This window comes from Stenella coeruleoalba (assembly GCF_951394435.1).
Source record: "Stenella coeruleoalba genome assembly, chromosome: 5".
In the NCBI taxonomy this organism is placed as follows: Eukaryota; Metazoa; Chordata; class Mammalia; order Artiodactyla; family Delphinidae; genus Stenella; species Stenella coeruleoalba.
The window spans coordinates 136,306,676-136,331,672 of record NC_137150.1 but is presented as its reverse complement, the minus strand read 5'-3'; the positions used below and the strand labels follow the sequence as shown (position 1 = coordinate 136,331,672).

Sequence of the window (24,997 nt, the reverse complement as noted above, 5' to 3'; positions counted from 1 at the left end):
TTATGCCCAATTTGCTGTACAACAACCTCACAATATCAGAAGTGAAGACCAATGACCACCTTCCTAGCAAACTGCCGGTACCATTTGTCCTATGTTGTACCAGGCGTTTTACACGTACCATCTCACTGATCCTCACAGCAATTCTTTGCAGGCCCAATTATTATCACAGTCACTGTACAGATGGAAAACATGCATAGCAAAACTAAGTAATCTGCTCAAGGTCACCAAGCTAGGCAGGATTCAAACCTAGGTCTTATGAATCCACAGTTTCCTCTCAAACACTGTATTTCACTAGATCTACGTTTCGTTGTCACTGCCGTCTAGCTGCCTCCTGGCTGTTGTCATGTTTAAGAACCCAGGCACCTAGTTCACAGTGTTCGCCTCTTTCCTCCAATCATCATTCCAGCCACACCAACATCCATGTGGACAACCCTTCAGGACTCTAGCCTTGCAGTGCAACCACCTTCTCAACTAAAATGAAATCTGCGGCCCACCTCACCTAGGCTCTTCCTTCACAAGGCCACACCTTGGACCACTGCCCAGGTCTAAACCAGTTTTTAAATCTTTAACGCTGATTAGCTCCTCTCCAACCACACCCAGGAATCATTACGACTTATGTCTCCCCTATCTCCTACCACATTCTTCAACCTCATCAAGAATTCTTCCTTTTCTGCCATTCAAATCCTCCATTCTCGTTTATTTTCACTTTCCTAATATTGGGTTTCCACTTCCACCATTTAAGGGAAGCTGCTTCAATAAAGCCGCTGGCGACCTTTTCCAGTAGACTGGATATCTACAATGTCTGGAACCTGACCTGTCCTGGATGAACAATACTTCCAGAGTTTAGAGAATTTAACTCCAAAAGTAAACGATGACTGGAAAAAATATGAAGACATTTTAGCACCCAAAGTATGGCACATAATATGGGACATATGCTATTCTGGGAAATATATACACTTTTAAACTCATTTGTCTTGCAAATGTTTTTTGTATATAAATACAGAAAGAGCCAAGAACGGTCTGTCACAGCCCACACATCACCATCGTGGCATCAGTTACAATACAATTAACATGCTCATACCTGGCAGACTGAGCCACTGTGACACCATGCTGGTCAGTCACAGCCTGGCATATCTCACTGATACCATGCCCTACACCAACTGCACCGTAATTACGACATTGGTGTTATTTTTATTTTCTGTTTTGTTTTAACCAGAGAGGCGATGCGGCATAGTGGTTAAGAGCATAGACTCTGGAACCAGACTGCCTGGGCTTGAATCCTGGCTCTATTTCCTGACTGTGTGATCTTGGACAAGTTACTTAACCTCTGTAGGCTTCAGTTTCCGCACTTAATCAAATGAGGACAGCAATCCTACCTATCTGATTAATCCATTAACACATTTAAAGTGCTCTTAATAGCACACAGTGTATAGGAAACGCTACAAATATCAGCTATCATTAACATATTAGATGAATGTTTTTTTAATCCGCTATTCGGATGCCTCTAACTAAATGGTCTCCCTTAATTGCTAATTCCAAAGAGCACTTTTCAGCTTACGACTTACTTGACGCTGTTGACCACTTCCTCCTTCTCAGAACTCTTCATTTGGACTCCAAAGACCATCTTCTCCTGGTTCTCCTCCTATTCTTCTGGCTGCTCTTCCTCAGTCTCCATGGCTCTTCTTCGCCATTCCCCGCCACCCAAATGTCAACTCTCTTTTCTTCTCACGCTTACTCTCTCCTTGGGTGACCTTATCCACCATACCCATGCCTTAAAACAGCACTTTCTGAACTTCCATCATTTGCATAGCTTCACCACAATTTTTGCCATTTCCACAGATTCCATGTGTTTTATTTACTTAATATTCTCTTCTTTTGGGGCTCACTTGGTCTAAGTGATAATATCCATGATATTATAGGTTTGAAATACAGCTTACGTTTTTCAGACACGTTAAATTCCAATTTTTTTATCTGTGTACTACTTTAAATTACTTCACACTCACTGTAGCAAACCACAGCTGACACGTCCAAATGCTGAAGACTCTCAAATCTCTCCAGGCTGGGTTGCATCTCATGACTTCTAGACCCTCCCTATCGACTGCTACTGGGTCTTAACCAAGATGTCCCGCAAGCCTCTCAGATTCAGTAAGTTCAAAAACAAATTTATCTTTTTCCTCAAGAACAAATGAAACCAAGTTCTTTCCTCTTTCTGTATGTTACCAGTTAACTGCTCTACATGCCACCTGGTTACCCAAACCAGAAATCTGGACGTCTACACTCCCCCAGTCTCCTTCAACATTCCTAACCAACCTGACCATGAAGTCCTGTCCTTTCGACTCCTCTAAGGAATCCAAAATTAGCACACATACACCTCTTCATGCCCACTGCCAATGCCCTGGTTGCAGCTCCACCTTTTCTCCTCTGAACTACTTAAACAAGCAGTCTCCTAACTGGTGACTTGCCTTCAATCTTGGCATCCCCTAAAACTCCGATCATAACACTTCACTGCTTAAAATAATTGAGAAGCTTCTCATCATCTTCAGGATAAAGTCCAAACTCCTTACTATAGCACAGAAGGCCTTTTGTGATCCTGTTCCTGCATTTCTCTAGTCACTCCATGACATGCAACGTAGAAGCCAGTCATACTCAGCTGCCTGGCACTTCTAAACAAACCTTATTCTGCAACCACAATGCCTACCAATCCTTAATACTCGATTCCAGGAAGCATTTCCTGAACTTCTCACTGCCACCAAGTTTATTTTTGCACCGCTTCTCTGTAAGCCCCGAGCACCCTGCTCATATCTTTTTGACAGCAATTTTTATACTGTTTGGTCATTACAGGTTTCTCTCTGTAGGTTCACTATGTCCAGAGGGCCCACTGTGCCCTACTCATCTTGATTCCGTATCTCAGTGCTTCCCAAATTTTTAATTTGCATACCCCAAAGTAGAAAACTTTGCCAAACCCACTTGTCAACTGTACTGTTACCTATTTAATATTTTTATTTAGACTAACTCAAATTTTAACTTAGATGTAAACTTGTTTTAATGGAAAGTTTGTTACCACCAAGAAATCTTAAGTTTGGTAGGACAGAATTTTTTTCCTAACACATACTAAAATGAATATACTACAAAAATTAAATACTAATGTAAAGGACTTCTAAGCCCATCAATGATGATGAACTAATGGGGCACTCCATGACTGCAAAACAATAGTGGATGCTAGATTTTTAAAATTTTGCTGAGCTCATAGAAATAGCCAACATTTAAAACCACCCTTTCCCCCCTAAAGCAACAAACCTCTAGCTAGAAACTAAACCTGACAGTCAACAATGATAAATCATAATGCCAAGAGCAATAGTGGGATCATGGGCCAGAAGCAAAGTGAGAAAACTGAAAGGCTGGTCCCACGTAAAGCTCCCAGCCAAAGCTAACACAAATCCTATCAGAAGGAAAGTACCCCCAAATCAGACTCTCAAAATCCCCACAGAGAAAGATCAATCAATCAAGAGTTCATCACTGAAAATCTCTAAGCACAGGAGGGGACAATCCACCATAAGAAAGGCAACAGAAAAAACAAGCAATAAATTTAGACCCCTGAGGACATCAAACATTGGGACTGCCAGGCTACAGAATATAGATTCAAAAAAATGAGCAAGCAACATGAGACTAAAAAAAATGACTGGGTACAGCTAAAAAAGAACCGAGTGATACTTTAAGAAACTAAAAATATAATTGTTAAAAGTAAAGGAAAATAAAACACATGGGTCAAACAGATGATCAGGCACAGGTGAAGAGAAAACTGACGAACAAGAACATATGCCTGATGAAATTACCCAGCAATTTAAGTGCTGGCAATGATACAAGGAAATGAAAAATGTGAAAGATGAAAAGTGATCTGGAAACAGTCTAATACATATATATCCAGTTAAATTTCCGGAAGGAGAAAATAGATAAAATCAGAGAGAAAGTATTTAAAGGACACAAGGCTCAGAATCTGCTAGACCTCATGAAGACAAAATTCTGAATCAGGAAACACATGTATCCAAAATAGGTAAATAAAAAGTAATAATCATCTAGACTTAGAAGTGAAGATGTAAACCAAAGACAGAAAATCCAATGCAGCCAGAAGAAAAATAATATTTTCTTCAAATTACCATAAATAAAACTGGCAGCAGACAACTTTGCATGTAGAATAATATATTTACCATATAAGCAGAAAATAAAGCATCAACCTAGAACTGTATACCCATCAATATTATCCTCAAGAACAAGGGTAAAATAATTTTAGATAAAAAAATGAGTTGACCACCAAGAGACCTGAACTAACTTCTAAAAGTACCAATTAAAAATCATAAATTACCTGACTGGATTAAAAGAAAAATCTAGTAATATATTCTTCATAAGAGATACCTAAAATCTAAGGACATAAGAAAAGTGACATGAAAATGAAGAAAAAGGTTATTCCAGGTAAATTACCACCAAAAGAAAGGTGGGATAGACCAAACAGACCCTAAGACAAAAATCAAAATTAAGCATGGAGAGAACCACAACATAACAGAAAAGGTTTAACCCACTAGGAAAACAATGTTTAGCTTGCATGTATCTAATCGTCTCAAAATACATAAAAAGAAAAACTGTTAGAACTACAGGAAGTCTGTTAGAAGGTAACAGTGGAAGACTACATCTCTCTCATGATAGGTCAAACAACTGAAAATTAATATAGACAGTCTGAACAACACAATTTACAAGCCTGATCTAACACATACATAACAACTTGAGAATACATACTCTTCACAAGTACACACAGAATAGTTATCACAATTCCCTATGTACAAGGCCATAAAGCAAGGGCAAACAAATGTTTTTAGAAAGATAAAGTATACAATACATTCTCTGACAACACAATTAAGAAATGAACAAAAAGGAAAAATGTTAATGAAGAAACATTTGGAAATTTTAAAGCATATTTTAAAGAAAACTTTAAAACACATAAGTCAGAGAAGAAGTCAAAATAGGAATTTTAATAATACTTAAATTTAAAAGTTAATGAAAATACCATAAATTAAACCATGTTACATAAAGCAAAAATGAACTGTGAGGAAGCGTAGCTTTACATGCTTGTAGAAGGAAACAGGAATGACTGAAAATTAGTAAGTTAATCATGCAATTTAAGTTAGAAAAATAATAAACAATAAACTCAAAGAAGGAAAAGGAAGGAAATCATAAAGGAGACAAAAATCAATGAACTAAAAAACAAAAATATAATAGAACAAATGAGGCCAAAAATTCATCCTCTGGCAAGATTAATAAAATAGACAAACTTCTGGCAAGATTTTAAAAAAAAAGTCACACACAAATAATATTCAAAATGAGAAAAGGGAACATAACTACAAGTAAAAGAGATTAAAGAGAATTAAGACAATACCATGAACCTGATGCCAATAAATTTTTAAAAGTAAATAAATAGGGCTTCCCTGGTGGCACAGTGGTTGAGAGTCCGCCTGCCGATGAAGGGGATGCGGGTTCGTGCCCCAGTCCGGGAAGATTCCACATGCCGCGGAGCGGCTGGGCCCGTGAGCCATGGCCGCTGAGCCTGCGCGTCCGGAGCCTGTGCTCCGCAACGGGAGAGGCCACAGCAGTGAGAGGCCCGCGTACCGCAAAAAATAAATAAATAAATAAAATTTACCAAAACTGACTAAAAGAAATGGAAAACCTGAAGTCCTATTACTATTCAATTGCTAATTATCAACAATTTACAATCCTCTACACACAAAAAATTAGATCCAAATGATCTCACAGATAAATGCTACCAAACTTTTTGTTGTTGTTGTTCAGCAGATCACTAGTGAACAGAGGGCCAATTCAATACACGGAGTGAGGTCAATTGTAGCCACATGGGGGGAAAAAATGAATGTGGATCATTACCTCACACCATATACAAAAATCAGTACCAGATGGATTATGAACTTAAATGTGAAAGGCGTCATTTAAAAACTTCTAAAGAGAAACACAAGAGAATGACTTTATAATCCCAGGGCAGGGAAAGTTTCCAATTAGCTTACATTAAAATTAAGAACTTCTGTTCAGCAAAATACACCATGAAGTGCAAAAAGACAGTCCATGAACTAGAAGAAATTTACAACATGTATACTCAATAAAGCATCGATGTTACCAGTTTGTTTTAAAAGACACCCCAACAGAAAAATGGGTAAAAGATATGACGAGGTATTTTTTTTGTGAACGAAAAGGACAGATGGTTCACAAACAAATGAAAAGATGCTCAAACTCATTAACAATCAAGAAATACAAATTAAAACCACAATGCACACCATTTCATACCCATCTGATTGATAAATATTAAGAAGTCTAAAAGTAATAAGTGTTGCAGAGAATATAGATCAACTATAATTCTTACACACTGCCTATCAAAGTATATAAATTGACAAAACTGCTTGCCAAAGTATAAGCTGGTACAACCACTTTAGAAAACAATTTGGTATCATTTTGTAAAGTTGAACATTCATACCCCATAACCCAGCAATTCCACTTCTAGCAAATAGCTTACCACAGTGGTATTCCGATATTTTTTTACTCACAAACCACACGCTTTAAAAATTACATATTCTTCACACTTTAAAATGACATCTAAAAAAATTTCAGCCCCAAGTTTAAATAATTGCAAAGGATGAATTTCTAGAGTATCACAGTGACATTTTAAAACTGACATATCATTGGTTTAAAATGTCATAATTATTACAGCATAAAGTTGATCAAAAAATAACTAGTATATATAATGATAATTAAACATAAAAGTTACATTTTATTGGAAATGCAGCTCTTGAGGAGATGGGAAGTGTCTGGATTAAAAGAGGTGTTTCCTAACACTATAGCTGCATGTATTTTAGATTAGCCTTTTGTTTTCCATGGAGAGTTTTTCAACTGGGACACTACCCTGGTAAGATTCCATATGGGTGAGTGCTATGCATTCCTAATTTAAGGCAGAAGTGCTACTGTGAGAGGGAAGGTGGGAAAGTAGAACCAGGAGGAAGTTTCTGTCACAGGCTTCGGCATTACCAGTTTTACGAAAGGGTACACGTGGAATTTAATGATCACAAATTGATTCATTAATATTACCTGTGCCCAAGTACTCCTCAGAAAATCTTTATTACTTCCCCAGAGGTCATATACCCCAGTGTGAAAAGTAGAAAAATTCTTGCAACTATGTACCAGAAGATATGTACAAGAATCTTCAAAACAGCAAAACCTAGAAACAACCAAAATGTTCATCAACAGAAGAACACATACACTGTGTTATATTCACCCACAGAATATTACACAGCTGTGAAAATTAATGACATATCTATACTGAATATCAGTGACTCTTAGAAACATAACATTGAGTGAAATAAGCAAGACCCAGAAAGCTGTATCCAGTATTCTTTTTAAATTCAAAAACAACAGAAACCACACAATACATTGTTGAGGGATATATACATATCTGATAAAATTATTTTTAAAAAAACAAGGAATGACACACACAATTTAGGATAGTAGTCACTCTGGAGGTGAGCACATTCAATATCGGTCATTTTGATTCCTGGATTGATCATTCTGATTCTTGGATTGAGTGGTGGGTTGATAGGTGTTCATTTTATTGTTTTGCTTCACAACTTGCATATATGTTACATATTTTGAAAGTATCAAATATTACATTAGAGGAAAGATTTTTAAAAAACCGTTCATCATATGCAAAAAAGTATTTAATTAAATCACCTCACCTGCTATTAGAGAGGTACATCTAACATACCATGGAATTATCTTACATCAACCATTGGAACTGATAAATTAGGTACAAAATAAATGTTTACTGGAATTAATCTTATGAGAACCAAATGAGATAAAGACTGAGCCAGTTAACTGTGAGAGATGAACCCATAGGCTGACACAGGGCTAGAGCAGAAGCCAAGGTGGGTGCAAGCAAATTTAGCTGCAAGCTAAAGTTATAAGGAAGCTGGTCAGTAAAGAGAAGGCAAAAATGTAAAAGTCAGGTAACATACAGTGTTAGCAAGGGTGTGACAAATGGGTGTCCTCACTCAATACCAGTGAGAGTGAAAATTAGTGCAACCACTTTGAGAGCTTCTGTGATATTTAGTTACGTTGAAGATGCATATTTCCTAGTATAGAGCAAATCCACTACTAGGTGTATTTTCTCGAGAAACTTCCAAACGTGTGCACAAAGCAGACAAGTACAAAGATGTTTATTGTAGGATTGTTTTTTTAGAGTCAAAAACCAGAAACAAAGCCCATCAACAGGAAAACGGATAAGTAAATTATGGTATATTCATACAATGGAATTCTATACCAGCAATTAAAATGAATGAACCAAACACAATTATCCAATTTATTCATATGTAAGTCTGAAAATGTGATGCTGATCGAAAAACGCAAGTTGCAAAAAGACACATTGTTTAATACCATTAAAGTTTAAAACACACAACACTATATATTGTTTATGGATCCACCGTGCTCAAAGTATAAAATATGCAAGGGAATGATATACACAAACCTAAACACGGTGACAACCTCTACGGAAGGAGGGGCAGGAACTGAGAGCACCTCCATATTTTGCAATTCTTTGAAATTAAAAAGAGGATCTGAAGTAAATTCGGCAAAATAATTACATCTGTAAATCTTAATCATGGATTGGTCAGATACCCCTCTGTATTTTATGTGTGAAATCTTCCAGAAATTAAAAAAAAAAGGAAAAAACGGAAAATTAGGCAAGAGTAAGAAAATTGAGCAAATGAACGAGAAACAGACACCGAAACGCAGCCCTTGAGCGCAGAGCACGAACCTTTGAGCAAGAGGAGTAGCTGGGTCTCTAATGGGTAATGGTTCTCTAATAGGATAAAAGGCAAATTTCCTGCAATACAGAATGTCCTAGCTAGAGCTGTAATTATGAGGAAACTGCTCCCAAGGCGGGAGTAAAACCTGTAAGATGTCTACCTTGTTTCCCTCGCCGTGACGCCAGGCAGAATCGAGAGTTAATTTACGTGAACGCCATAAACCACTATATGAACCGTTAAGTATTATCAAGAACGCCCAGGATCGGCTAAAAGGTATTTGCCCAGGTATCGTGTACATATTATTTTGGAAGGAGTCTGAAATCGAAGGTCTTTGGGCGTGTAGGGCGCCTCTGAAAACAGTACGCCACACTGGTATCAACCAACATTCACCTATGCCTTGACTCCATTTTTGGCCCTTGGCCCCCTTATTCCGTCCCCAAAACTGGCTGGCTCGACCGGCCACACCTGACATCGTAAATATTACGGCGCAGCTGGCCAGACCCGCTGCTGTCCCCCCTTCCCATTAGCGCTGGGGGAGGAAGGATGCTCCGAAGTAGGCGCAGGGGACGGGGGAGCACTGAACTGATTTCTCCCTCCCCGTCCCCTCCCCGCGCTCGGCAGCCATTCTAACGAAAACAGGTGGCGCAGGTGTAGGGAACACAAGACAGAGGAGGGGCGTGCAAGAACGTTCACGAACACTCGCGAACGACGACCTGATCACGCACTCGACAGGACCCAGGCGCAACGCGCGCGCGGGGACACGCGAGTACGCACCGCCGGGCGGACGATGCTGCAGGCGGGGGTCTCGACTACAGGAGGCGCGGCCACGCGCGCGGAGGACGCGCACCCCCGGAGAGAGGCAGTGACACAAACGGGGGCTCCCACACCGCCGGGGTGCCCACGCCGTCGCCGGGAAGAACCAGCGCGGACACAAAGGAGCCGGGAGGGGACACACGGGGCCGTGCCCACCCGCGCTCAGGCCGGCGGACCCTCCGCCTAGCCAAGGTGTCACCCGCGCACCGACTGGGGCGAGAGTGCGCGTGCGGCCGGGGGATGCGCACACAAAGGGGCTTCTCCCACCTTCGCACAGAAGCCCGGAGGGGGCCACACTTAAAGAAGGAGGACACCAGACAAAGGAAACACACCCACTGAGGCCGACAAAAGCGACCACACACTCCCGCTCTGCACCGGCACCCAACCCGCGCACACACACCGCGGGCGCCACGGCCAGCGACGCGGGGCGACGCGCACACACCCACACTCACCACACACCCACGGAGGGGGTGTGGAGGGCCCCTCTCCCCGGGCATCTCGGCTGCAGCGCGACAAGGTGACACATCCGGAAGCCCTGCCGCGCGCCAGGTGTGCACTCACCGGGGCCCGCAGCCCGCGAGCCTTGGACGCGGGCCGCCGCCGCCGCCGCCTCAGGCCCTCCACGTCAGCCAGCGGGCGGGCAGGAGCGGCCGGCGGCGCAGGCGGCAGACGCGTCACGTGGGCCGCAATGCACTTGCGCTGTCGTGCCGCCCCGCCCCCAGCGGCGGAGAGCTGACCGATCCCTCCCGCCCCCGCGCTCGCGCGTTCCTGTCGGACGAGGGTCGCAGTGCGCCTGCGCCCGGGCAGGGGTTGCCTTGGCGACTCGGCCTTTCTCCCTTTTCCTTCTCTCGCCCCCCTGCGGCTCCCTGATCCGCGCCTGCGCAGAGGACTCGGCACGGAGGTGGCCGAACTGTGGGGAGCGGCCGGAGTGGGCGCATGGAAGACCCAAGGTCGAGGGCCAACCCCAGTCCCCGGGCTCGAATGAGAAACAGACCCCACGAGAGGGCAGGTCCGGGTCCCGGGCGCCGAGGCCCAGGCCTGAGGAGGCCGCACGGGCCTTCTGTCCCTGCTTGCCCTTCCCTTTTCGCACGGAGGCGAAACCTGCAGAGCTGGAGTGGCGTCAGTCCCTCCCCTGCTCCCTCCTTGCCTCCCCCCACCTTACACTGCGGGAGGTGCGCGCTGTGGCGCGTGTGCTTGTGTGCGTGTGCATGTGAGGTTTGGGGGCTGGTTGCGCCTACAGGCGAGGTGTGGGTGCTTGTGTGCACGTGTGCAAGCGGGTGTGCGTTAGAGGTCTGTGTGCAGGTTGCCCGTTGGCAGTGGTTTAGGCTGGGAAAAAAACTGCGGAGAGGCTGTGCCCATAGCAAAGCGATGAGGTTATAATAGGCCAGTGGTGTGAGTCACTGACAGATGATTGTGTTTCTTTCCCACAGATTATCTAAAGACACAGGGAAAATGGTGGAAAATTCACCGTCGCCATTGCCAGAAAGAGCGATTTATGGCTTTGTCCTTTTCTTAAGCTCCCAATTTGGCTTCAGTAAGTACTTTCCTGATGGATGGCCAGGACCTTTCTCTGGTGTTCAAGGTCAGGAAATTATTGCATTTGTTTGTAGAATGTGTACACAGGAACTGTGATTCTTTCTACCTTTGTCTCTTTTCGGGAAAACCTGGAGAGAACTATTGTCTGTTAAGAGTGTTCTACATGCCAGACATGAGCCTGAAAGATTTAATCTCAACAGATCTTTAAAATGCAGCACCAGTCAAGATTGCAAAGTGAATGCAACTTGGTCCCTGCCTTTAAGGAGGTCATGGTTTTGTGGACAAGACAGAGGAGTAAATCTACAATTCTCTATCAGTGTGATAAGGGCCATGGGCAGCCAGTGTCGAGACAAGAAATCAAATTGGAAAGTCAGGGAATTCCCTGGGGGTCCAGTGGTTCGGACTCTGTGCTCTCACTGCCAGAGTTCCATTCCTGGTCAGGGAACTGAGATCCTGTGAGCCACGCAGCAGCGTGGCCGAAAAAAAACAAAAAACCCTGAGAGTCAGAGTGAGCTTTCTCCCAGGAACTTTGTCTTCACCAATAAGAAGGAAGAAGTGGGAAGGCATTGTGGGGTTTGGAAATGAGTAATCTGGTGTGGCCCCAGTGCAGCCTGTGGGAGGGACAGCAATCAGGTTATAGAAGTCAGCTGCACTTTACATCCTGGGTCTCAATCAGTCCCCATAAGGTCCCATTTTACAGATAAGGAAACTGATGTTTACTGAGACACGATATTCCCAGAGTCACACAGTGGGCCCCATGTCTCTCCCCAAAAGGATTTGAGAATTAGGGAGAAAAGTGGGTGCCCACAGCTTTTTAGAATTTTGTGGAAACCAGAAAGATGGAGTGGTAATGCTTCTGAACCCTAACTACATCAGTATAGCCAACCAAGCTGTTGGCCAGGGGAGTCTATGGAGCGAAGAAGTTATGACTTGAGTTCAATTCCTGACTCCTCCACAGATTAGCTTTGTGGAGGACTGTTTAGTTAACTTCTTTGGTTCTTCAGATTCTTCATCTGTGAAAGGGTGGTGATGTTTATCAAATGCTTATGAAGCATAAGACAGTCCTGTGAGATAGATATTGTCATTACTGTCCTCATTTTGCAGATGAGAATACAGAGGCACACAGGGCTTAAGTAATGTGCTCAAGGTCACACAGCCAGTAAATGATAAAGCTAGAATTTGAACCCAGGCACGCTGGGTTGACTTCACTATGCTACCTCTTATGTCTGTTGTGAAGATTACTTGCCGTAATGTATGCAGAGCACTTAAAAGAATGCATAGGAGCAATAAGTACAGGTTTCTCCCACAATCCAAAAGTAGAGACCATTCCTATGAAACCTTTCGTAAGCAGAAATGGCGTAAAGCAAAGAAACGATTACCTTAGGGCACATCTTGCTAGGCAATGCAGAAGATAAATTGAGATAATGCACTCAATTTGATAAAGATACTCGGTTGAGATCAAGATGTTCACCGACACAGTTCAGAGCTATGGCGGTTTGATGCCGAGATGCTGAGTGTAGCTCTGGGGAAGGAGCCCAGACATGCCACACTCTCCCTGCTCTGGGTGGGCACTGCCTGTATCACGGCTCCCTGCAAAACAAACACTGAATGCTTTTTAAGTAAAAGCAAAAATCCTCTTCAGATTTCCTTTGGTTACCCAAGACAGTTAACTAACGTAGGTCTTTCATAAAAGCGAAATGGCTTAAAGCGAGCTTTCGGAAAGTGGGGATACCTGTATTTATTCAGTGTTAGCTGCTGCTGTTACCGTTATCATCAACATCATCATTTTTGTAAATCCCTGTTCTATAGAGTTATTTGAAGGGTTAGAAACTATGTATTTAAATAAAAGCAATGACTTTAAGACTTAAATCCAATAGTACCCACAACCAGAAATTAATTCTGCAAATTTTTCTTGCGTACTTACCATGTGCCAGCCACTATTACAGGCAAGGGAAGAGCAAAACAGCCCCCAACTTCCTGCTTTCACAGCTTTCATTCTGCTAGGGGGGGATTGCCAATGGACAAATTAAATAATTAAACATGCAGAATGTCAGATGATAATGTGTGCCATGGGGAGAAATTACTCCAGAAAGGAGGATAAGAAGTGGGAGGAGGTTGCCATCGTTAAATACAGCGGTCAGGTGGTGCCTCACTGAGGGGTGAGTTGTAAGCACAGACACGAAAAGTGAGAGTTAGCCATGTGGCAATCCAGGGAAAGAGCTTCCCAGAGAAGAGCCAGTGCAAAAGCCCGAGGAGGCCAGTGGTTTCAAGGAACAGATGGAGGTCAGTAAGGTTGAAACCTGAGATAGTGAGGCAGAAAGTAATAGGATAGAGGAGGTCAGAGGCCAGTAGCCAACAGTCATAATGAAACTAGGTGGTGGGTACTTAGGGGTTACCTGAGTCTCTCTGTACATTGAAATATTTACTGATTTAAAAAGCTAATTGTCTTAATCTGTTCAGGCTGCTATAACAAAGTACTGTAGACTGGGTAGCTTAACCAATCGACATTTATTTCTCACAGCTCTGGAGACGGGGAAGTGCAAGATCAGGATGCCAGCATGGCTGGGTTCTTGGTGAGGGCCCTCCTACGGTTTGCAGACAACCACCTCCTTACCGTATCCTCGTATCCTCATGTAGTAGAGAAAGAAAGGACACTAATCCCATGATGGAGACCCCTCCTTCATGACCTCATCTATACCTAACTGCCTTCCAAAGGCCCCACCTCCAAATCCATCACATTGCGGATTAGGGTTTCAACATATTAATTTGGTGGGGGGGGACACAAATATTTCCATCCATCACAGTAGTTATAGATTGTGGTAATAGCTTTGAGGGAAATAAAGGGAAATGACAGGGAGTAATGAAGGTGTGGTAGGTGGGACACAGTTGGGAGAGCAAGTGATTGGGGAAAGCCTCTCTTAAGGTGACATTTGAGCTAAGACATAAAGCAGGCTAAGGAACCATCTGCATTGGAAGAGCCAAAGGAAGATCGTTCCAGGCAGACAGCACTCACTGTAACTGCAGTGACCCTGCGTCCGCAAGGTTGTTTGAAGCACAGAAATGAGACACTGTCCAGAGCTGGAGCATAGTGCGTGAGGGCTGGACATTGGAGAGGCGGGCCGAGCCAGGTCGTTCAAGTTCTTGCAAGCCCTAGGAAGGATTTTCGATTTTATTCTAAGGGCATTGAAGGATTTGAACTGGCAAGTGATAGGGTCAGATTTGTCTTTTTGGAAAATCTCTCGACGCTGTGTGGAGAATGACTGCTCCAGTATCTCTTTCTTCAGGGTTGGAATGACTAGATCCCACTCTGAAAACCTGGGAGTCCTCTTCACTTGTACTTTTCCTTCTCCGCCAACTCATTCATCTGCTACTGCCACTAAGCCTGCCGGGGTCTCACTTCTTGCACAGGTTCATCCTACATGCAGCCGTCACAGTGACGCACTTGAGATCCAGACGTGGACTTCCCTGATTAAAACCTCTCGTTGGAGCCTGGATGGTTATTTCTCTTGGTAGTCTGCTGTAACTGTAAAGTTACCAACAAAATATCCAGTTGTTCCCCTTGCCCAGAGCATAAAGTGCATGTTCCTCGCCCAAGGTCTTCCATGATCTGGGACCTGTTCAGTTTTCTGGCTGGTTTCTCCCTGCCTCGTACTTGATGCCCGAGCCACTCCACGCTGCCTGGGGTTCCCCCAAATATGTCGCCTCCGCTTCATGTCGTTTCCAGTGCTCTGGCCGCTGCCTGTAAGCCCAGGTTCTCATTCCCGCTCAGTAACGTTTAGCTGTGAGGCCTTGGGCAAGTTATTTACATTCCCTGAGCCTCAGTTTTTTTCACCTGTGAGTAAGGATTACTAGCACACACCTCAGGGGTCTGGGGAGGGTCCAGTAAGGTAGTGCCTGGGAAGTTCCTGCCACTACATTTGACTCGTTTCTCTCTCCCACATGACTTTGTGAGAATAGAGACCATGTCTCATTTATCTTTATAGCCTCGACCTTCTCATAGTGCCTGGCATATGGCAGATGTACAGTAAATATTCATTCACTTAATTAAACTAAGCAAATCATTTCCATTTATGAATTTGCATTTGTTTCCCCACTGTTTGTATTTCTTTTTTTTTTAATAAATTTATTTTTGGCTGCATTGGGTCTTTGTTGCTGCACGTGGGCTTTCTCTAGTTGCGGCGAGCGGGGGCTACTCTTCGGTGCGCGGGCTTCTCACTGCGGTGGCTTCTCTCGTTGCAGAGCATGGACTCTAGGCACGTGGGCTCCAGTAGTTGTGACACGCAGGCTCAGTAGTTGTGGCTCCCGGGCTCTAGAGCACAGGCTTGTGGCGCAGGGGCTTAGTTGCTCCGCAGCATGTGAGATCTTCCTGGACCAGGGCTCGAACCCATGTCCCCTGCATTGGCAGGCGGATTCTTAACCACTGCACCACCAGGGAAGTGCTGTTTGTATTTCATTAATCCTGAAAACTCAAGCTCCACGCCAGTTCCTTGCCAGCTTTTCCCTCTGCCATCTACCACACCAGCTCTCTCTTCAGATCCCCAGCGCTCTCTCTGTGGTGGTTGCTGGGAACACTGTTTTCTCATATTTCCTTCCTTCCTATCGTCTACAAGCCCAGCATTTTCATCTGGCTAACCCCCTATTCATCCTTTAGGCCCCAATTTAATGACTTCTCCAGGAAATCTTTCCTAACCATTCACATCACCGCCACTGTGGGCTGAGGGCCTTCTTATGTGTTCCGATATCCTCTTTTGTTACTCGCTCGTTAGCACTTATCAGAGTGTATTGAAAACACCAATTTATTCTTCTCTATTCCTTGCTCAATTTTAAGCTCGGAGAGGGCAGAGACCATCTCTTTCGGGTTCACCATTGTATCGCACACTCCTGACATAGAGAATTCCGTAATACATATTTGTTGAGAAAAATGTTAATCCTTCATCATCACTGAGACAGGCTTGACATTTCTCTCTGCCACTTACCTTGGACAGAGGATGTAACATGTCTGAGACTCCAGTTCCTCCTCTGTAAAAATGGCTTAATACCTACTAGGATTGTTTTGAGGATTAAATGAAATGATGCATGTAAAGTGCTCAGAAGTGTGCTTAGCCACAGTGAGTGCTCAGAGGTTGGCTGTTACAATAGAGGGACAACAGTAAAGGGTGCCACAGAGACCCGAATTGAGGGAAATAAGATTGTGCTCTAGGAGATAAGGCATGTTGTGGATCAGAACAAGGGTAGATAAATTCACCTTTATGCCCCTAAATGTCTGTACTTTCAACCCTGTGGGGATGAAGTGTTGAACACCGACTACGTATAAAGCAAATTGCTAGGTGCTATAAGGATTACCACAATTACTAAGGCATGATTTCTGCCCTTAAATTGCTTAAAATACAGGGTGAGTAGTGGAAGTTAAGACATGTTTTTTAAAATAACTAAGAGGAGTTGTTTAATGGGTATAGAGTTTCAGATTCACAGGATGAAATAGTTCTAGAAACCTGTTTCACAGCAATACAAATATACCTGACACTACTGAACATTACACTTAAAATGGTTAAGATCGTAAATTTTATGGTTTGGTTTTTTTTTTTTTAATTTATTTTTGGCTGCATCGGGTCTTAGTTGTGGCACGTGGGCTCTTTCGTTGCAGCGCGCCAGCTTCTCTCTAGTTGTTTTATCTGAACCTTGATAGATTGGATGCGTGCCTTACTGACCTTTTTTCCTTTTTTTTTTTTCCCTCTTCTGCAGTACTGTATCTTGTGTGGGCTTTTATTCCTGAGTCTTGGCTAAACTCCTTAGGCTTAACCTATTGGCCTCAAAAGTAAGTTCAATGTATTTCTTAAATAAAATAAGAGTATATCAATGCTGTTCTGAAGGATCAGGTTTTTTCTTAAGACTTATGCAAATCTTATATTTATTCTTTTAAGATCCATAAATAGCCATATAGAAATTTAAAGCTTTTTAAAGACGATTATTGATACGCTTCTATTTAAAGATGGTGGACTAAATGCACATCTTTATCCCTACTTCCTCCCAAAATCTTGTTAAAATAAGCCCATAGAAAAAAATAATTGTTAAGCTATAAACCCACAGGAGCAAATAACGGGATAGTGGAGGTGTATCAATAAAATCTTGGGAAGTGGATTGCAGATAGGTGAGAGGTGACTAACTGAATTTCCACTTTCCCACATTGCTAAAGCAGGGAAGCCAGCCAGAGCCTCTGTGCCCACAACACAGAGAGGCCCAGACACTGGAGGTACGGGTACCTCTTTAACATGGTATTTCTGGGTTGGGCTGAAAACAGTGTTTAAAGAGCATTCAACCCTCAAATCCCCCTCCTCAGCCCTTAAAGCTGGAGACCAACCCTCCCCTGCAGAAGACAGGAGTTTTATGCTCTGGAAAGGCTGAGTGAGAGTCTCTAGTCTGGGGCACACTAGGTCTAACTAGGCACGTTACTGAAAACAGGGATCAGTGAAAATCTGCGTTGCTGAATAGTGAGATTCCTCCCAAGCACCTTTCCTCACTAGGCTCTCAGGCTTGTGGTTGGCAGGCTTATACCACCCGCCTCCTCCCAGCAAGATAGGAGGGTCCTCCCTGAAGAAGTTGACCAGCTCAAGAGAAAGGGTCTTTAATTTCTGATAATTAGAGATCCTCCAATGGAATGGCCAGGTCTCCCATAGTGTGGGTCTCCAGTTGGCCATCCCAGCCCACATATGCACAGTGCTTCCAATTAGCTTGTTAGTAGTTCATCTTTATTTTTATTTTTATATGTCTCCCCAGCCGCCTCCCTGCCTTCCCAGTACTTCATCTTTAAATATGAATGGGCAACTTATCAGACATTAAAAGAAAGCCTCTAAAATGAAATACAAGAGAAAAAAGCAAAAAAAGAAAAGAGAAAAGAAACTTGAAGAAAATGGAGATAATGCAAAGAGCAGAAGAAAACTTTAAAATAAAATCCTCAGAGATAAAAAAAGATAACTGTGAAACAACAGGATGCTATAAAATAGGGAATGTTCAGAGAATGACTGCATTTGGAAATTATAAATATGGTAGCCAAAATTAACATTTTAATGGAAGGTTTAGAAGAAACACCAAAAGTAATCTCCAGAAAGTAGGACAGAGTATAGCAAAATAGAAAATAAAGAAAAGATGAGGAAAGTATAACAGCAAAAAAGCTCTTAGAAGTTCCAGAAAGAGAAAACAGTAGGGAAGAAATTATTAAATAATGCACCCAATAAAACATGTGAGGTAGAGCATTTGATGTGTTTAACTGTATTAAGAGGCATACTAGATTCTATCAGAGAATTTGAGGACTGAGTATTGATAGGTACATGGGAAACCAAGCAAACAGACAAAAAGTAGTAATTAATTTCCAGGAAAAACAAAAAATTGTACAAGAAGACATAATAATAATATGTTACAGTGCTCAGTTTCAAACATTATTTATATATACATCTTTATCTCCATATTAGGATGTTCAGAGAAAATGTCTGAAGTTTAAAAAGTCAAGAAATAGTAATAGGAGTATGTTGTGTAGGAAGGTGGAGGTAAACACCAGAAGAAACAGCTTAGGTGCTGAAAGTGTTCCCTGCTGGGAAGAAAGACACCAGGGCTCAAACAGGGGTACAGGATAGCAGCTTCACTGTAGGCCAGTAGAACTATTGGACTGCCTTTTAGGTACATGTATTATTTCAGTCAAAGCTAAAATTAAGTTTAAAAGTGTATTAACTTGGTGATGAACTATAGAGAACTGCAACTTTTTAGGAAGTCTGTTACCTACTTTAATATTCTTTTCTGCAGATACTGGGCAGTTGCACTGCCTGTGTACCTCCTCATTACTGCAGTGATTGGTTATGTGCTCTTATTCGGGATAAACATGATGAGTACCTCTCCACTCAACTCCATTCATACAATCACAGGTAAATTTATATCAAAGGAAAGTGCCGGGGGTCGGAGGAGTCGGGTATTGACACTTTTGTCAAGAAAAGCAGGGACTTCCCTGGTGGTCCCGTAGTTAAGACTCTGCGCTCCCGGGACTTCCCCGGTGGCGCAGTGGTTAAGAATCCTTCTGCCAATGCAGGGGACACAGGTTCGATCCCTGGTCCGGGAAGATCCCACATGCTGTGGAGCAACTAAGCCTGTGCACCACAGCTACTGAGCCTGCACTCTAGAGCCCAAGGGCCACAACTACTGACCCCACGTGCAGCAACTACTGAAGCCCACGTGCTCTGGGGCCCATGTGCCGCAACTACCGAGCCCACATGCTGTGACTACTGAAGCCCATGCACCTAGAGCCCGTGCTCCACAACAAGAGAAGCCACCGCAATGAGAAGCCTGTGCACCACAACAAAGAGTAGCCCCTGCTCACCACAACTAGAGAAAGCCCGCGTGCGGCAATGAAGACCCAACACAGCCCAAAAAATAATAATAAAAAAAAATAAACCTAGATCATTAAAAAAAAAAAAAAAAAAGGCTCCACGCTCCCAGTGCAGGGGGCCCAGGTTCAATCCCTGGTCAGGGAACTAGATCCCGCATGCCACAATTAAGAGCCTGCATGCTGCCACTAAAGGAGCCCACATGCCATAACTAAAAAGATCCCACATGCTGCAACTAAGACCCAGCACAGCGAAATAAATAAATAAATAAATATTTTTTAAAAAGAAAAAGCAACAAAGAGCAGGCTGTAGTAATTGACACACATCAGCATAGTAAAAAAAACTGGGAGAAATAAATACGATTATACCAGAGGAAATGTTCACATGGCACAAATAAGCTGTCATGAATATGCTGTTTATTACACTAGTTAACAGGTATATTTTCCCATAAAAACCACAAGTATGTAATATGTTCCTTGGCAACTTTGCCTGAGAGAAACTTCTTTTATCCTAAACAAGCTGTGTTGATCAAGGGATGACAAAGAGGTCCATACAGACCTTGTCTGGGAGGAGGAATTTGGGGGTGTGTATCCTCAGGATCACTGTGTACACCTGACCGCAATTAAGTGGATAGAAGAGCCACGGCATGTTTTCTGTAGTTGTTGTTAAGTTCTTTTATTTCAAGTCTAAAGATTAAAGTAGATTCCTGGGAGTTCCCTGATGGCCTGATGGTTAGGATTCCCGGCTTTCACTGCTATGGCCTGGGTTCAGTCTCCTGGTTGGGGAACTGAGATCCCACAAGCCGCGTGGCATAGCCAAAATTTAAAAAAAAAAAAAAAAATTAGGTTCCTGAACTTGCTTGGATTCTAGGAAGCAAAGTATTTTTTAAGTTCTGGTATGATTTTTTAACTTTTAGATATTGCTTTTCTGATAACCTACTGTGTTCCCTGCATACTTGGCTGGAATTACAGCAAATAGACAATTTGTACAAAGAGGGGAAATTGTTAAGTTTGCATGAATGATTGTACCAAATGATTGGGGTGTTGATATAATTCTGTTCCTATGAGAAATGTACAAATGGGGCTTGAATCATCATTGTACAGTTGAATGAAATATTATTTTTTTTTAATTTATTTTTGGCTGCATTGGGTCTTTGTTGCTGCACGTGGGCTTTCTCTAGTTGTGGCGAGCGGGGGCTACTCTTTGTTGCAGTGCAGGGGCTTCTCATTGCAGTGGCTTCTCTTGTTGCGGAACACGGGCTCTAGGCTTGCGGGCTTCAGTAGTTGCAGCACACGGGCTCAGTAGTTGCGGCACGCAGGCCCTAGAGCATATGGGCTCAGTAGTTGTGGCGCGTGGGCTTAGTTGCTCTGCGGCATGTGGGATCTTCCTGGACCAGGGATCGAACCTGTGTCCCCTGCTTTGACAGGCGGATTCTTACCACAGCACCACTAGGGAGGTCCCTGAAATATTAATTTCTTACCCAAGTTAGAGGATGCAAAAAGTAACTTGGCTGATTTTTATTGTAATTGGGACATTTCTTCTAAAGAGAGAATTTAAGGGGCCTTTTAATTACGTTAAACATGGTATTTGTCATTATCCAAACATTAGGCTAGTAAACTATGTGGTGGGTCTCCACAAACCACAGAGATTGTTGAAGAAATTGCTTGGGTAAACAGAGCCTTTTGTCCTCTTCTTACAGATAACTATGCCAAAAACCAACAGCCGAAGAAATACCAAGAAGAGGCCATCCCAGCATTAAGAGATATTCCTATTAGTGAAGTAAACCAAATGTTTTTTCTTAAAGCCAAAGAATTTTACACCAAAAACTGAATTGTACATAGACTAATACCAAACATTTATTACAAATTTTTGATGGAAGAATTTCGACCGTAGTAATTTTGACTGTCTTTCTGATTAATATCCAGTATTGAAATGTTAAAAAAAAAGAAAGAAAAATGTAAGTTGAACTTCTCTTAGATTAAGTTCTATTAATATTATAAATGTTATCAAATAGTAGTTACTAATAGAGTAAATAAAATACTACATTACCATGTGGCAGGTGTCCCTCCAGAGAGGCATTCATGTTGTAATTTTCAAAGGGCAATTGTGTCCTTCCCACTGTTTGTTCTTAGAAGCCCAGAATTCAAACTCCTAGGTTTAGGAGAAGGGCACATTTAATGTGTGTCTCTGCCATCAGGGACGACTGCTTTAGATGGGGCAGTCGACGAAAGCTGCTGTGAGGAGGCAGTTGGGGTTGAGGTTTGATTAGCAAAAACAGGAGCCGTCACATAAAGATTAGAGGGTCAGCAGCGAGCTTCCAGTACCGAGCAGGCAGGACAGAGACCTTGGGTGGGAAGGAGGGAAGGAGTGTGGTGTGTCCTAAGGCCAGGAGGCCAGCAGGGGGCCTAGCGCTTGCTGCGGGAGGGTGTGAGGGCTGTGAGGACCAGTGTAAGAAGTCTGAGTTCCTCTGTCAGTGTGATGGGTTTGAGGCCCTTCACATACTGAGCCATTAGGAGGCTTTGAGGAAAAGTGTGTCACGGCCTGATCTGTGTTTTTTAAAAGCCACTGGGGGGGAGTTCCCTGGCAGTCCAGTGGTTAGGACTCTGCGCTTTCACTGCAGGTTCAGTCCCTGGTTGGGGAATTAAGATCCCACAAGCCGCTGGGTGCGGCCAAAAAAAATAAAATAAAAGCCACTGGGCGGTGGGTGGAGGGTAGGTTCAGGTGGGGGAATTGGGGACAGGGAAGAGTGTGGAAGTAGGGAGACCGGTCAGGAGACGATTGCATTAGTCCAGGGAGAAAATGCTGGCCGCGTAGAGCAGAGTGGTAGCTGTGGAGCTGCGGAGGAGCGCGTAGCTTTGCAGCATTTGTTGGAGACAGCTGACTGGGTAGATGGATCTGATTGTACAGGGTAGGCAGGCTACTGAGAGGAGTTGTGATCAAGAGTCCTTCCTAGGTTTGTTTAAATTACTGAACTGAGTAGATGATTGCACCTTCTACTGAATCAGACGGATTTGGGGAAGTGCAGTTGAGGGGGTTGGAGGATTTGGTAACTAACTGGATTCGTCTGAGCAACGCTGCCGTATTAATATCTGGGCATGTCTCGTGTAAGATTAAGAAGCTTAGATCGAAATGTTTAAAAGAAACAAGCCACCCATAACTTAGCAGGCGTATACTCACAGTTGGCCAGGGGGACCAAACCTAAATTCATCTAGCACTCAGTGCCGCCTATCTTTTGATAACTTAAATCTCTACCCAGGTTTGGAGCCACACATTTTAATTTATGCAAATTTAACTATATTTTCTGTATTTAAAAATAAAAAAGGAAAGAGAGAAAAGAAAAAGAAACTAATAAATTTAAAGAGTTGGGAAAACTGGGACTTCCATTTCAATAACCGTATCCCTGCCCAGTAAGCATGAGATGGATAACGTGAATCTGCTGTTTCTGTTCCCTAATGAGTCCCAGTTCCTGTATTAATTTAGGGTAAGGGCACATCACCACACTGAAGAGCAGTTTGAGGGGACCAGCCAACTCTGTCAAGGGTAGAATGGTAAATAAATTGTGTCCTGTTTATGCAATGGAAAACGACACTGCCATGCAGACAAGAATGAAATTACTGCTCTACGTAGCAACGTGAGTGAATTTCACAATGTTGGGCGTAAAAAGCCAGATATAAAGGAATATATATATATGTACACACACACACATATATATATGTATGCCATTTATATGAAGTTCAAAATCAGGGAAATAATTTTTAAACCTATGGTGATATATATTAGAATAGTGGTATTAACTAGGAGGCAGCATGAGAGAATCTGCTGGTGATTTGGAAATGCCCTACATCTTGATTTGGGTGGTAGTTACCTGGGAATCACGTATGTTTAGAAAAATAGTTATTATCATTAAGATTTGTGCTCCTAATGTAAGTTATACATCAATAATGAGGTAAAGAACAGTACTATGCCCCATCCCCAGAAATTTTGATTCATTGTTCTGGAGCAGGGCCCAGGCCAGGGTAATTTTTAATGTCACCCAGACACTTATATCAGGCAGCCAGGGTCAGAACTTCTGCCTTCGTTGATTGGACTTAACTGACCCTGTGGTCAACCAGGGCAATGGCCGTTCACTTTGGAAGAGAAAGTGGCAGTTAACAGAGCTGTCCTCTTCCCACCAAACTGGGGGCTGCAATTCCGTTGAAGGTCATGATCAATTTAGTGCACCTGCCGCTTTATACTCATAAAGAGTAAGAGACCCAAAGAGTTTCTGTGTATGTGGATTATATAGAGAAATTAAAGTAGAAATTTTAAAAATATTTGTTTATAAATAATAAACCTGTTACATTTTGTTGTATTTAAGTAACATTTTATGAAAAATAACTGTATTTTCCAGAACAAATTTAGTGAGACAAGTAGAATTGTTTAACATTTTTGCAGATCTGTTTAACATCTGGCTTAAAGGAAGACAGCTGGGTTCTCATATCTGCATCTGCATTCTGTTCTGGTACCACATGCCACAAAGCCTCTGGAAAACTCCACTGCATACTCACAAGAGAGTGAGTGTGAAGAAGACAAATAGCATCTTATTATTATTATGAAGATGGTTTTGACCTCAGAGACCCCCTGAAAAGACTACACTTTGAGAACCACTGGTTAGTGGGCCTCAACTAGAGTGTATGTGTGTGTACTAGAGTAGAATACATTATAGCGGAGCACACTGCACTTGGTAAATATCTTGATTGAACACCTTTTGTGGTCACTTCAGATCCTCTCTGTCCCACGTCTTATTCCAGCCACTGATGCTGCTTTGACCAGATCCACACAGGTGCCACCTGCCAGTGCACCCTGGAAGCAGGGGGAGTTGACACCATAGGACACCACGGGCAGGCGTTAAGCTCCCAAAGAACTGGTTCTGAGCTGCCTTTCCTGAGCTCCAGGCAGGTCTTAGGAGCTTGAGCTGTGGTTACCATGGCAGTGGTGAGCTCAGTATTGGCTCCTTGTCTTCGTTTTGCTTCCTTGCTTCCCACTCCTCCCTAGTGTCACTTTTCAAATAAACTGCCTACACAAGCCTTTGTCACAGGCTCTGCTTTGAGGGGAGCCCCGGCTGACAGGTTTGTATTTTGTAAAAATGTTGCTTCGGTTATAGGGCCATGATGTCTGATGCACTTCCCTGCTGCATCTCATCATTTAAGAAAAACACTTGAAAGACACTGTGTTTTGCAGTGAGCCCAACTAATAGCATAAAGTACTCCGAATAAAAAATGTCAGTGATAGGGCTTCCCTGGTGGCGCAGTGGTTGAGAGTCCACCTGCCGATGCAGGGGACACGGGTTCGTGACCCGGTCCGGGAAGATCCCACATGCCGCGAAGCAGCTAGGCCTGTGAGCCATGGCTGCTGAGCCTGCGCGTCCGGAGCCTGTGCTCCGCAACGAGAGAG

General features: G+C 43.0%; 2 protein-coding genes across 14 annotated transcripts in view; one reads left to right on the top strand and one right to left on the bottom strand.

The window, feature by feature from the left end:
• The window catches only part of TTC3 (tetratricopeptide repeat domain 3), a 146,188-nt gene extending 135,713 nt beyond the window's left edge, over positions 1-10,475 (bottom strand). For 5 of the 8 annotated variants that reach the window (XM_079922749.1, XM_079922751.1, XM_079922752.1 and 2 more), the window contains exons 1-2: positions 10,221-10,316; positions 7,135-7,264 (exon numbers count right to left, since the gene is read on the bottom strand). The gene's annotated coding sequence lies outside the window, so the exon portion shown is untranslated. Of the gene's footprint in view, positions 1-7,134; positions 7,265-10,111 lie in introns of all 8 variants that reach the window. The other 3 variants (XM_079922746.1, XM_079922748.1, XM_079922753.1) reach the window with 2 other exon arrangements.
• On the top strand, positions 10,189-23,915 carry PIGP (phosphatidylinositol glycan anchor biosynthesis class P). 6 transcript variants are annotated; one of them, XM_079922760.1, is made up of 5 exons: positions 10,189-10,208; positions 11,090-11,193; positions 16,938-17,010; positions 18,990-19,108; positions 21,264-23,915. In XM_079922760.1, exons 2-5 carry the CDS (start codon positions 11,112-11,114, stop codon positions 21,392-21,394), a joined length of 405 nt encoding a protein of 134 aa, XP_079778886.1. In that variant the 5' UTR covers positions 10,189-10,208; positions 11,090-11,111; the 3' UTR covers positions 21,395-23,915. The 6 variants fall into 6 exon arrangements, with proteins under 6 accessions (XP_079778886.1, XP_079778884.1, XP_079778882.1 ...); XM_079922758.1 differs by lacking the exon at positions 10,189-10,208 and adding an exon at positions 10,475-10,609; XM_079922756.1 differs by lacking the exon at positions 10,189-10,208 and adding an exon at positions 10,477-10,609 and having other exon boundaries at positions 11,090-11,241.
• The last annotated feature ends 1,082 nt before the right edge of the window (positions 23,916-24,997 follow it).

Coding starts and splice junctions, on each gene's coding strand:
- PIGP (XM_079922756.1), top strand. Junction 17,011..18,989: donor TTAACCTATTGGCCTCAAAA/GTAAGTTCAATG, acceptor TCTTTTCTGCAG/ATACTGGGCAGTTGCACTGC. Junction 19,109..21,263: donor CTCCATTCATACAATCACAG/GTAAATTTATAT, acceptor CTCTTCTTACAG/ATAACTATGCCAAAAACCAA.